Consider the following 13,850-nt stretch of genomic DNA (forward strand, 5'->3'; position numbering starts at 1 on the left):
GCCCCTGTTCATTAACATAAGTAAACATTCAAAAATTCCATCCAGAGACCCATGACTCAGTCATAAATCCTAGTCCACCCTATCTTTGCAATGGAAACAATGCAAGCCTTCACCATGTGTTCACACATTTTTCACAGCAACTTAAAATGCAACACCATTACAATTATATACCATTTTATGCAACATTAACAAAACTTCAACACTTGGGTCTGCTGAACCTGGACTGTTGCACTGAGATGAGGCTCCACATTGGGAGGGATTTCTGGATATGATGCATGGGTAAAGGCATGTGTCATGGTCTAGGCAATATTAAATGACCCATCATGAGCCTGTATTCAAGGAGCTGTGTGGTTTGGGTGCTGCTTTCTGGAGTGAGAGAGTTCAAATCCTGCCTGCTCCACATTTACCATCTAAACCTTTTGTTTAGATAGGTCACATCAGAAGTCATTTGTGGTAGACCAAAGATGTAGAATCTGTGGTTCTCCAGATATTACAGACCACAGCCCTCCTCATCTTTGTCCATTGGTCATAATGCCTGAGAGCTGGAGGCCACAAACCATGGAGGGCCACAGGTTCTCATCCTTACATTTAGTTCTTTTAGAATAGATTTATCTCCCATCTCTTATTTCCCATTGCATTGCTGTTTCCTGCTGAGCCATCTACCATGTTTCATACTGAGGGTCATCTGCTGTGAGCTACTATGCAATAACTGGCCTGCGGATATCCCTTTTTTAAAATAGCCAAAAACAAAAGCAAAAAACAAAAAGCACCCAAATAATGCAGGTTTCAGTGCTAGAGCTCTGACTTGCTAATCCTGCAGTTCTGGTTTAGAATGCGAGTTCTAAAGTAGGAAAAGCTCAATGGCTTTAAATGGACAATGCAATAGGTAGGAGCTTGAAATGGGAAGAAACCTTGCAGTTTCTGGAACAACATTATGCTGATAGTCTTTAATCAGTGTATAATGTAGATGGAGATAAAGCCCAGGCGGAGTCTGCCAAAATGATGGTTTTCATAGGCAGCACCTGCAAACAAAGGACACGTTCTCACATATATTAATGTTGCAAACCTATGGTGGTAATCTTTCCAAAACTACATAAGTAGTCTTACTGCATATATAGCACAAGATACTGTGGGCTTGCTGATCGGAAGGTTGGCGGTTCGAATCCCTGCGATGAGGTGAGCTATCGTTGCTCTGTCCCAGCTCCTGCCAACCTAGCAGTTCGAAAGCATGCCAGTGCAAGCAGATAAATAGGTACCACTGTGGTGGGAAGGTAAACGGCATTTCCGTGCGCTCTGGCACGCGTCAAAGTCTTCCATGAGCCAGAGGCAGTTTAGTCATGCTGGTCACACGACCCGGAAAACTGTCTGTGGACAAATGCCGGCTCCCTCGGCCTGAAAGCGAGATGATTGCTGCAACCCCATAGTCATGTTTGACTGGACTTAACCATCCAGGGGTCCTTTACCTTTACCTTTTTACTGTGGACATACTGTGTGATTGCCCTAAAAGATCAAATACTGCATACAAGAGTTCAATATTTCTCACAATAGTGCATTATCATGACTTTAATATTTGAATATTTTATGGGTATTCCTGATAGCATTAACAGGGGTCAGCAAACTTTTTCAGCAGGGGCCAGTCCACTGTCCCTCAGACCTTGTGGGGGGCTAGACTATATTGGGGGGGGATGAACGAATTCCTATGCCCCAGAAATACCCCAGAGATGCATTTTAAATAAAAGCACACATTCTACTCATGTAAAAACACGCTGATTCCCGGACCATCTGTGGGCCGGATTTAGAATGCGATTGGGCCAGATCCAGCCCCCGGGCCTTAGTTTGCCTACCCATGCATTAATGCATAAATGTACCAGAGGTATAGAATGTGTTCATAGCAAGCTTTAGAACTCCTAGAGCAATGCCATAAAAAAAACACCTGTCTGGTTATGTTGTGGGAATGTGCTGTAACTTGGTTGCTACAATTTCACATATAAATGCAACAGTTTGGAAACACTTGGAATAAACTGTTGGAAGTTCTCTGTAATGGATGTCCTGAGGCAAGGAAACTGCTTGGGTGAATTTTCTCACCAAAGGTTTGGGGTGTGTGTGAGTTTGTGATTAACTCAGCTGCATTTCCATTATTGAGAACAAATCAGTAGGCTATAGTTCATTGCTGCAAGGTAAGAGTGACAGATTATTTCTAAAAGCAATACTTCTGCATATAATTATGAGGAAAAGTACATCTTAATCCTTCTGTATAATATAAACAAGTGTGCAGCAACTTCTTTGTTTTTAATTTTTAATATTCATATAATAAAATTAATTTTGCTGTGTCCATTGTTAAGCGATGGTGACCGTAAAATAGAATAAAATGAATGCACATATGGTTCCCTGTATGATTAGCACAACTTCTGTTTTCAGAAAATAGCAGAAATGTTGTTGTTGGTTTTTTAGGTGGATTTAAAATATGTTAACAGCATTGCAGAAAGCATCAGAAGCCGGTAAGATTTTTATAATATGTCAGTTTATAGCTACTAAAAATAAGTAATATTATGCCATTAAAAATACCGCATCAATAAATGTTCATGTGCAGATGCGTATTTGAGGTGTCACAACCCTTCCTCCAGGGCTGCTTAGAGTCTGGCGAACTATATGTTTGCTGCCTGTGCTAATAGGGCTCTCAAGCTAGGGGTACTGTGCTGTGCTGTGGGTTGGGGAGGGAGGTCTTGCCTCCAGACTTGCTGGAATGGGTTGACTCCCTCTGTTTCCTTGCAGCGTCTGCCTCAGGCGGTGCAAGTGCAAGAGGCGGCACTCTGGCTGCCCCATTGCTTCCACCAGCAAGAAGGAGGCCTTCTGGCATATGGCCCTACTGTTTGTCTTCCCTGGTCCTAGCGGAGAAGCCAAGCAGCAACGCTTTGAAGAGTGCCCCATCTTCCACCAAGTTGAGAGGCGAGAGTCAAAGAGGGGAAGGGGGCAGGAGGCACAAATACCCATTTCACCTCAGGTGGCAAAACAGGACAGGCCACTCCTGAATGTAGCGGTGGCATATCTCAAGCCACAGAGCAATTGCAACAGAAGATCACTTTGCCCAAGTCTGCAATACACATACACAGGAAAAATAAATGTTTTTTGTTAGTAAAATGTACAAATGTCCTCCCACAAGCGTAAACAAACACGAATGAGCCCTTGATCCTGTATGCAGTTTGTACCTCTGAACAGAAGTTCACCGGAAGAGAATACTGTTTTTCTTTTTTTCTTTTCTTAGCTTCCCAAAGGAGGCACTTTCTGGAGTCCTGGAGGTTGTCTCTCCCCCTGCTTCCTATTATCCCAAGCTCTCCAATCTCAAGGCATCATTAGGGGATTCAAGTGAGAGAGTAAGGTACGAAAGGCAGCGTGTGAGGATTTCAGACAGCACGTTATTAAGCGTTTTTAAAAGAGGATTGTTTTATTTATTTGAAAGTGAATATATTGGTTTTAAAGCTTCGTTCCCAAAGCAGCTCTCAGTATCTTGAAACTACAAGGCATGGTTCAGTCAACAAGTGCCACAACTGCAAAGATAAGGTAAATAGTTCACCCCAGGGTGGAGCAGAGTCGGCAGCTGCAGCTTAGAGGAGACCTGCTTGGCCTCTAAGCTCTGCTCGGTCTCTGGGGCATGGGGACAGCACCCTTCCCCACCAGCAGCCCTAGTCTTGGGCCCAATGGCAGCAGCCAACTGACTCCCAAGTAAACCTGAGGGCACCCAGGTGCATCCGTTTCCAGCAGAGACTCACGGAAGGACACCCTCACTGCTCTTGCTGGGGAATCAGTGCAGCCTCTCTACCTGTGGTGGAGTGTAGCAGTGGCGTAGCGTGGGGGGTGCAGGGGGGGCCGGCCGCACCGGGCACAACATCTGGGGTTAGGGCAAATCCACGGGTTAGGGGGCGCAAATCCACGGGTTAGGGGGTGCAAATTACTTGCCTTGCCACGGGTGCTGACAACCCACGCTACGCCACTGGAGTGTAGACTGCCAGGGGTGCTTCTGTCAGCATCACTGAGCACTCTCAGATGCTCCCCCCCTCCCCAATACCTGTCAATGTTGGCAGCATCCAGCTCCCATGGTGACTCCTCCCTCCCCCAGCTGCTACCACAGGACCATCTTTCCCTGGGGGGAGTAGAGGAGACAGAAGCTTGAGGAATTATCAACATCCAGCCCCCATTGTAGCCCCTGCCTCCCTCAACTGTAACCACAGAAGCTTCTTGCCCTGAGGGAAGTGAGAACATATTCTTCCAAGCAAAGAATTTGCATTTTTTTTCATTTTAATGTAACATTATTATTATTATTATTATTATTATTATTATTATTATTATTCTCACAAAAATCTTATGTAAACTGTTTTTTGAGGTCCGTCTGAAAAGAGGTATATCAAATAAATAAATAAATTTAAAATGCCTATGAGCCATTACTACTTTTAGTAAGAGGTAGTCCTGGGAAGAACTGATCAATAAGGGCTAGATCCAGGAGCGCAACAGTTTCTTTCTGGGGAATATGACCCCACCCAGGCAAAGTACTGTATATCCATAAACTTCTTGTCTGAAGTTTACTCAAATAAACTGAGTGTTTATTTGTTGTTATTCAGTCCGTTGCTGATTTCAGGCAAATATTTTAAGCTGACATCTTCACACCTTGTTGAAATGGAAAGGAGAAATAAGAGCTGGATGTCACTTGTGTATTGTTGGCAACTCTCTCCAAACCTCCAGACAATCTCTCCTAAAGTTTCATGCAGGAGTTTAAAATCATGGTAGAAACAATAAATTTATGCAGAACCCCTCACAGGATAATTACTTATGGTTATTATTCTGTTTGTTTAAAAATGTAAAGCAATTAGTTTGGATTTCTTATAAACAAACAAACAAACAAACACAAACACACAAACAAGTCTTCTAACACCACCTTCCGAAACTTCCCAGTAAGGTAGGAGCAGAGTCAGAGTAACTCAGAGCTTCCAACTTGCAGCCTATGTAGACAGTGCAGAAGATACTCTGGTTGATGTACTGAAAGTTGCTGATAAGTCCCAGGGAAACAACAAAGTTACAGTCCCTGTTGTCACTCTCCCAGTGTAGATTATTAGCCAGGGTCACCAAGGCAGTTTCCATCCTCACTACCATCCAGAAAACTAGATTGAAATACTGTAGTTATAGATAAGAGTTTGCTTGTGTCTGTCTAAAATGAAAATATAGTATAAAAGTAAGCGCCTCTTTAAAAAAAACATAATTTGTTGCCTCTGTTTAGATGGAGAACAAAACAGAATTTGGATTATAGCTTCTTAATGATGTATGCCCAACCAAGGGGAACATTCTATTTACAGGTAGGTTCACATGCTACATAAATTGCTGCACTGATTAAATTAGTTTTTCTTCTGTCCTTTGTAGTTGTGCTACCATTAGCAACATTTTCAAGGCAGTTTAAGGAAATAAACCCTCTTATCTGCAGCTTCCTTTTTTCCTTATGTAAGCTATAAATTTCATTTCTTTTTTTTTAAGGCCAGTGTCTCTGTAAATCAATAAAAGGTTGAAGGAGGTTTAGATAAAATTGTGTCAATATTTTCAGTGCAATCGTTCACAATTTCTGAAGTCCACGAGGGTCCCTTGAGAGACTTTTAGTCATGCCTGGGAACAGATAATGGCTGTACAGGAGCCATAAGAACAGGCAGCCAAATCCCTCTTCACCTGGGGTGAATTGTAATTATTCTCTGTGTCCATTTAGGTCCGCTTCATCCTGAGATAATTAGGCATTTCCAAAGCTGAAAGCATCTTTGAGAAGCTGTGTTTCAGGAGTTGTTAGAAAGTGCTTTTTATTAACACTCAAGGGAGATGAAATGAAAACATTAAAAACTACAGCAGCTTTTAGCAGCTTGATTCAGAACTCATGCCAGAAAAAAAAGTCAGGAACATTTATTGGGAGTACTGTTTCACTTCAGCAGCACTCTTGGCACCCATAGCTTTTCACAAGATGATGTTCTTATTTGTAGCAATTAAACGTGTGTGTGTGTGTGTGTGTGTGTGTGTGTAGAAAGCAAGCAGGTTATTCATTGAAGAGACATATCAAATTGTTAAAGTAAAAAAAGAAGCAGTTCCAGTGCGAAAACTATGCAATAAGGCATATCAATTTACCTACTGTTTGATGAGGGAAAATGCTAATGTTTAAACAACCTTTGGCTTCAATTATCCAGTTTCCACATTTGAATCTCCTCAGAAGACATCTTATTATTTCTACTGCGCCAAATTTAAACTTCTCAATTCAAGTCATTAAACAGCACTGCTCATATGTTAATATGTTTTTACAATCTTTGCTACTTTTTAATCAGCCTACTAGTGATTCTGAGTCTCCACCTTCTCACTCTACCGCTGTGATGCTTATATGCAGTGCTTTTTCCCCTAAAAAAACTGTTTAGGGGTACTCTCATTTTCCTACTCATATTGAAATACTGCCCCTCAAACTTAGATTCACAAACTGTTTAAGGGTATGCGTACCCCTGCATCCCCCCAGAAAAAAGCACTGCTTATATGCCACCCAAAGGATCATCCAATTTTGTGTTCATCCTGCAAACTCATTTCCCAGGATATAGCGATGCCTCTTCTATGCCTCCATTTCTGCTAGTTCTACTGTGGAGTACAGTAGTGACTTATATTTATATTGATACCCTGTTGCCATTTCTTTTCCATTTGCTTATTTCATTTATTTCTCTGGAAGCAACAAAATTACAGTATCTGTAAAGGGTCTCTAGATCTATGGCTGCAATTGAAAAAAAGTTGATTTCTTTTTCAGCTAGAAGATGATATTATAGCCAAACCATCATATATACAAACAATCAGTGAGTTTGTTGTGCTACAGGACTCAAAGGAGTGGATGTTTCTTGAATTTTCTCAGCTTGGGTTTATTGGTAAGTAAAGTAAAGTAAACCTAGACAGCATCTTAAAAAGTAGAGACATCACCTTGCCAACAAAGGTCCGTATAGTAAAAGCTATGGTTTTCCCAGTAGTGATGTATGGTAGTGAGAGCTGGACCATAAAGAAGGCTGATTGCCGAAGAATTGATGCTTTTGAATTATGGTGCTGGAGGACTGCAAGAAGATCAAACCTATCCATTCTTAAGGAAATCAGCCCTGAGTGCTCACTGGAAGGACAGATTGTGAAGCTGAGGCTCCAATACTTTGGCCACCTCATGAGAAGAGAAGACTTCCTGGAAAAGACCCTGATGTTGGGAAAGATGGAGGGCACAAGGAGAAGGGATGACAGAGGACGAGATGGTTGGACAGTGTTCTCGAAGCTACCAGCATGAGTTTGACCAAACTGCAGGAGGCAGTGGAGGACAGAAGTGCCTGGCGTGCTCTGGTCCATGGGATCACGAAGAGTCGGACACGACTAAATGACTAAACAACAACAACAACAACAAAGCAACATTATCCAAGACTGCAAAGGAGCAGCCTAAGCAAGAGAGGAAGTGTGTGCCTATTATCAGCAACAACTTTGCTCCTGAATTAGGAATGAATTTTTCATTCATTCATGTTAGTAGGCTGAATTGAAGGAGGGGTGTGCTGGAAAAGATGCTCACAAAACCCTTCAGCTACTTCTAAAGCAATATAGGTAGAACAAAAACCTCCCTTAAGAATTTAACCAAACTTCTCCTCTCCTTGGACAATCATTGGATGCAGTTTCTTTTCTTATTAATTTATGGGAAATAGTTGACAGGTTGGAACAAGGAAATGTTGAACTCAACGTTATGACAGCATAATGATTTATAAACCTATGAGGCAGATCCAAGGAACAATGAGTGGAATTAACCTGTAACGGAACCAAAATAGAGTATCTGTAGGTCTGTGCAGGTTTTTAAGTTTTTCCATTAATAAATCACCTTGATCAAACAAAGAAAGCAAAACATGGCCCAAGTAAATTAGCAGGTACTTAGATTACATATAATCTCCAGAATTTGCATTTAGAAACAATGCAAAATACTGCGTAAGCAACTGTTGGAACAACATCAACTAGTTCTGCATATTTTGTTCTTCCTTCAGGGTTCATCCTATCTGGTTAAGGCAGTATTACAGGTTGTAAGGGGCATTATTTTTTAACCGTGTATGCTGTTCATTCATAGTTGAATGCTTTCATGCCCCTCTTTGATTTTGTTTGAATGCTAAGCATTGAATTCAATGGGACTCAGAAGAGCTTGACTTGGGCTGGATTGTGCCCTAAATCTGGCTGCGCTTCATGAAACAATATGAGAACTGAAATACAGCCACCTTCAAAATTTGCACTCATCTGAATTTTGCAGTGCTGTTCTCCAACCAGCCAACATTTGCAAAAAAAGCATATATTAGGTGGAAGTGTGGATAAAATTCCATACATTAGAAAATATAACATACAAATATGCATTATGTTAGGAGAAAGTGCTTGTAAAAATGTGTACATTAGCCACAGCTATATGCAAAAATGTGTACATTAGAAGAAATTTGCGCCAAAATTCTGATGAATTTTCATGAGGATTCTTTAAAAAAAACCACACAGATTGCAGCAGATATATGAAGAACAGAATTTAAGATGGGAAAAATGAGAAACTGAGAGAACTAAAATGAACAGATCTTTCCATCCCTACTTGTATCCACTCTGAACTTGAGGCCAGTTGTTGCAGGTCCTGGTTAGATTTATAGGATCATTTGCAGTTTTTGAAGCCCATGGATGTAGATAGAATGTTTACATGGGTTAGACCAATTGTTTGTCCTCTCAACCTTGCCTGCCTTGTTAAAAACTGGCAGAAAAGGATTGACTGGATGGGTCCAGCAAGTGGTACATGCCTTGCTGTGAGAGGGAAAGATGCTCACTACCTTGAGAAAGTAGGTGGTGCCACCCCTCCTGAAGAGGTCATCACTGGACGATGAAGTACTACCACCTAGGGATAGGTGATAAATTCAATTCAGTTAGCATTTAAAGGCGAACGTGCCCAATTCATACAAGATACAAACTGAAACAAAACCATCCTTCAAAATTTGTACATCTCTAAATTTTGCAGTGCAGTTCTCTGCTCAAATGATATGTACAAAAAATGCATACACTAGCGTAAAGTGTGCATAAAACTGCATATAATCATGGAAACAACATGCACAAATGCATTCTTTTGTGCTTTACTGTGCAGTATGGAAAGTTGTGATTTACTTCTCCCTTTTTGAAAATACCATTTTCAGGAAAATTATTCCGATGCAGAGACTTGCCGCTGATAGTTGAATTTTTGTTAATGTTCTACAAAGATAAGCCAATTGACTGGCTTCTAGACCACTTACTTTGGGTTAAAGTTTGCAATCCAGAGAAAGATGCAGTAAGTACTACAATTATTAACAAAAGTAAGTTGCATGGGGTTGGGGCAGATGGGCAAACACTGACAATACAATTACATTTTAGAACAAAAAGAGAAGGAAATTGTTGCTGATTGCTTACACAACTGGAATTTCCAAACAACCATTGGGCAAATGGGCAGCATGAGTTCACAATAATTAACTCAACCAAATTCCATAAATTTCAGTGCAATCATGTCACCCCATTATGAAAAAATGCACATTCCATTATTCTGTAAATTTGAATGTAATATACTGTAACATGACAGAAACAGAAATGATGAACACAATTAAAATACAAAAAAATGCTGTTATGTACAAAATAATTTAATAAATCCAATTTAAGCGGTTGATCATTTGCATTTTATCTGTTGATATTATTGTGGTTTTTTAATTGGTTTTCAATTATGGTTAGTCACCTTAGACATGTTATAGGTATTTTATTTTAAAACCAATTTATAAGTAACACAGTAAGTTGATACAAGCTAGATTTGTGCACAAGTATTTGCATGTGATATTCCATTAGAATTATACATCTGAGTTTATATATTATTCTGTCATTTTCAAGACCGCTATTGCTTTATATATTTTAATAAGATGTGGTTTGTTTGTTTGTTTATTGCTTACATGTAGATCTAGGCTTTTCTTTCATTAAACTCAAGGTATAATACTCTATTTCCCCCCTCATTTAATCCCCACAACAACCCTCTGAAGCAGGTTAGATTGAGAGGTAGTGACTGGCCCAATATTGCTCAGAGAGCTTCATAGCTGAGTGGGAATCTGAACTCTGGTTTCCCAGGTCTTAGTCCAACACTTAAAGCACTATGCCACACTGAATCCTACTAAAACCATATCTGCTGGAATATTGGACCTAATGTTGAAGTTGATCAGTTGAGTTGATCTGTAATTAAACAGTTAATCCTATATTTTTTTAAAAATCTTGCTCTTTCCCTTATTTATTGTTGGCACATAAATACTAAACTTGAATTGAGTTTGTGTGTAGTCTTTTTCAAAAAAAACCTTAAAAATTAACTACCACATTTTTCGCTCTATAAGACGCACCAGACCACAAGACACACCTAGTTTTTGGAGGAGGAAAACAAGAAAAAAAAAATCTGAATCTCAGAAGCCAGAACAGCAAGAGGGATCGCTGTGCAGTGAAAGCACCAATCCCTCTTGCTGTTCTGGCTTCTGGGATAGCTGCGCAGCCTGCATTTGCTCCATAAGACGCACACACATTTCCCCTTACTTTTTAGGAGGGGAAACGTGAGTCTTATAGAGCAAAAAATACGGTAGAAGCCTACAACCAAAAAATTGGGTGGTTAGTTTAAATTGATATATGTATGATATTTCTTTAATGTTTATCCCATTCCATCCCTGGCTATTGTGTCTTAGCTCTGATTGCTTCCTTAGGGTTGCAGCACTTCCAGTAAAACAGGCTTTAGGCACTGTGACATTTCTTTAGAGCCCCTCTCTCACTAGTCTCTACTTGCTTCAGTTCCTTGTCTCATCTACATGTTGAGTGAAGACATCCCTGTCCCCCTCTTAAGTGTGAACACTGTGCAAATGCAGCAAGCAACACAAGCAGAGGGACAACGACCTTGCTGAGTTGGTAATGTGAGAACCCCCCCCCCCAAAAAATAAGCAGTGTCCACAGTCAGTTCAGCACCACAAGCATAACAAAGTATAGGTGGTTTGTTCACCTGTGACGGAATATAGTTTGCAATAGAAAGTTATAAATATGTAGAGAAACTGAAATGAATGTGGATGCCTCCTTCTGTTGTTGTTTTACATGAAATGGTTTTGTTTTCAGAGACACTGTGAACGGCAAAAGACCTATTTGCGCATCCGTTACAGGCCATCTCTCTTTCAGCATGTGGGAATTCATTCGTCTTTGGCTGGGAAAATACAGAAATTGAAGGTAAGTTCTATTAGCCATTTGCTTCTTTCTCAACACCACTGTGTCAATAGTGTAGAAATACAACCGTCACCAAGTTCAAAGGGAAGGCAAATAAAGTGCTAGAGACTTTGTGGAAGCAATGCACAGAGGCCAAGACTAGTCCCCTGCCCTGCATGGTGTCTGCTAGCAAAACAAATTACAGTCTCCAATTGCCATTAGTGATTGGGTGATTATTCATGGTGGGAGTGCTCAAGAATGCAAGTATACCTGCTTGGATGTTACCTCACCCCTCTTTAGCTTACAGTTGAAGAATGTGGGGCTTGCCAGCTCCTTGACCCCCAGCTGCAAGTGACAGCTCCATGCAGCCCAGAAGTAGCCTTACAGGGTATTTTCAGGGCTACACAGAGCTGACATTTTCAGCAGGGGATTATGGGTCTGGCCCAACAATCAATAGCTGCATGTGTTTTATAGTTTGAGAGTTTGCTCTGAACTGGCTGCCCTAGCCTTCTGTCTCTCCCACCCATTGTCCTGCCTCGCCCAAGGTAAGAATTATTTTCCTGAAGAAGTGGGGTAGATGAAATTGGTAGGGAGAGTAGCGAGGAATTTTGCTACTCAAGTGCTCAAGATTTAGACTTTTCTGTGGTAGCCCCATGACCATGGAAAACCCTCCCTAGAGGGTGTTGTGCACTGCACTGTCTATCTAGATGAAAGGTGGTTTGGAAATTTTAAAAATATATATAATTGAATGGTTGATTGTTCAACCTGAGAAGCTCAATTAATTTTAGGGCTAAGCAGCTGGGTGCAGTTTGCCTGTCCCTAATGGTCATAGACTTTCTTTAGAGATGAGTGAATACCTCTTGTTTTTATACCCCACCCTGCAAAGTGGCTGAAATTTTGGGCTTGTCTGCACGCAGGCAAAGTTTCTTTCCAAAAATGGTGCATAAAATGTAAAGATTTGTTTAGATGATCTATGTATGTGTGACATGCACAGAATGGGAGTGAGATCATAGCAGCAGGTTTCATTCTCAGGGCTGGCCCAAAACATTTTGCTTCCTGAGTTGGAGCACCACATTTGTCCAAAGTCAACGTGCATAATAACCAAGAGTGGCTATGTTATTTTGGAACTGGAGGCAAAAAATCTCTCATGCACCTCCTCTTTTGGAACAAAATTACAACAATAAATTAAGTAACTTGGAATTAGCTGCTCTTTCATACTCCCCAAATCAGCTGCCCGAGGCAGCCATCTCACTTTGCCAGATGGTAGGGCTGGCTCTGCAACACTCAGTGTAACTTTTTTCAGTTAGGCTGTGGTAGCACATTCCATTCCACTGTGAGAGCCATCCAGCGCTGCATGCTTGTACACCTGCCCAGTCTGCTAACTGTTGATGGGCAACTCTAAGGCTTCTGCTCTGTCTTCTTATGGTTCTATAACAGATTTGCACCAGGTGTTCATTCAAATAGAAAACTATCCAGACAGCCTTTCAAATAAAGGACTGTCCCATATGAAACAGGACATGCGGCTTTCTTTCTGCGCCTGAGGTTCACCACCGCAGTCTAATAAATGCATGTATGTTGATACCTGGATCTTACTCCTCTCCTACATTAATACTCTGTTCTTGCACTGGTTGTTTGAAAAGAGTTATAGTTTACACCTCATCAATGACGCCCACTGATTTTATTTGCAAAATGTTCAGTGGTGCATCCATGACTATAATTTACAGCACATTTAAAGTATAAAGATTATGGTTTGTCTTAGACGTTCATTTTGTTGATAACTTTGTATTTCACTCTCTTTATATAAAAAAGTATACATTTATGTCTTACAGGATAGAGATTTCGGCAAAAATCCATTACTTACAGCACATGTCAACCCAGCTGCAGAAGTTACTACAAGTCTAAAAGTATTCCAGCACTTTACCCTAGAAAAAGCTTATAAAGGAATAGAATTTTTCTGGGCTTTTGCTCCTGTGGCTGGAGATTATATTCTGTTCAGCTTTTGGCAGCCAATAAAAATAGAAAGGTAGGTATTATGATGCAGGAACATTTCCTCTAATTTGTTTCTCATCCAAATTGCCCTCCCCAAGCTCTTTAATCTCTCCCATGGGTGAAAAAGCTGGACATTGGGATGGGGGAGAAATTCAGCTCAGTTTGCATTTACAGTCTAATCTACCTATTCTGCATTTCCTGAAACAATATGCAAACCAAGACACACTCATCCTTTGAAATTTGCATTTTTCTGAATTTTGCAATGAATTTATCAAACCAAATAATGAGTAAAAAAAATACATATTGTAGGCAAAGTTTGCATAACTATGCATATACTAGTGAGAACCAGATCGTGAAAGCCAGATGGGCGGGGTATAAATAATAATAAAAAAGAAAAGAATATACAAAAAATCATTATATTAGTTGGAGTTGCTTGCAAAATGTGCATATTATGCAAAAATTGCATTGAAACGTGTCTGTTAGGAGAAATTTGCACTCCAATGTTGATACACTTTCATGAGGATTAAAACAAAATTTTAAAAACAAGCTGATGTGGAAATGTGGAGAACTTAACTTAAGTCTGAGAACCTGAAATTGACTCATTC

At 40.4% G+C, this 13,850-nt stretch overlaps 1 protein-coding gene across 2 annotated transcripts in view; it reads left to right on the forward strand.

Annotated features, from left to right (window-relative positions):
• MGAT4D (MGAT4 family member D) overlaps positions 1-13,850 on the forward strand; it is a 39,747-nt gene that overhangs the window by 20,534 nt on the left and 5,363 nt on the right. For both annotated transcript variants that reach the window (XM_083571409.1, XM_083571410.1), the window contains exons 5-11: positions 2,452-2,498; positions 3,263-3,376; positions 5,267-5,342; positions 6,803-6,917; positions 9,213-9,343; positions 11,173-11,280; positions 13,086-13,279. In XM_083571409.1, the coding sequence (XP_083427535.1) occupies positions 2,452-2,498; positions 3,263-3,376; positions 5,267-5,342; positions 6,803-6,917; positions 9,213-9,343; positions 11,173-11,280; positions 13,086-13,279 (785 nt within the window). The remainder of the gene's footprint in view (positions 1-2,451; positions 2,499-3,262; positions 3,377-5,266; positions 5,343-6,802; positions 6,918-9,212; positions 9,344-11,172; positions 11,281-13,085; positions 13,280-13,850) is intronic.

The sequence above is a fragment of the Podarcis filfolensis genome (genome assembly GCF_964270895.1).
Source record: "Podarcis filfolensis genome assembly, chromosome: 9".
NCBI classification, from domain to species: Eukaryota; Metazoa; Chordata; class Lepidosauria; order Squamata; family Lacertidae; genus Podarcis; species Podarcis filfolensis.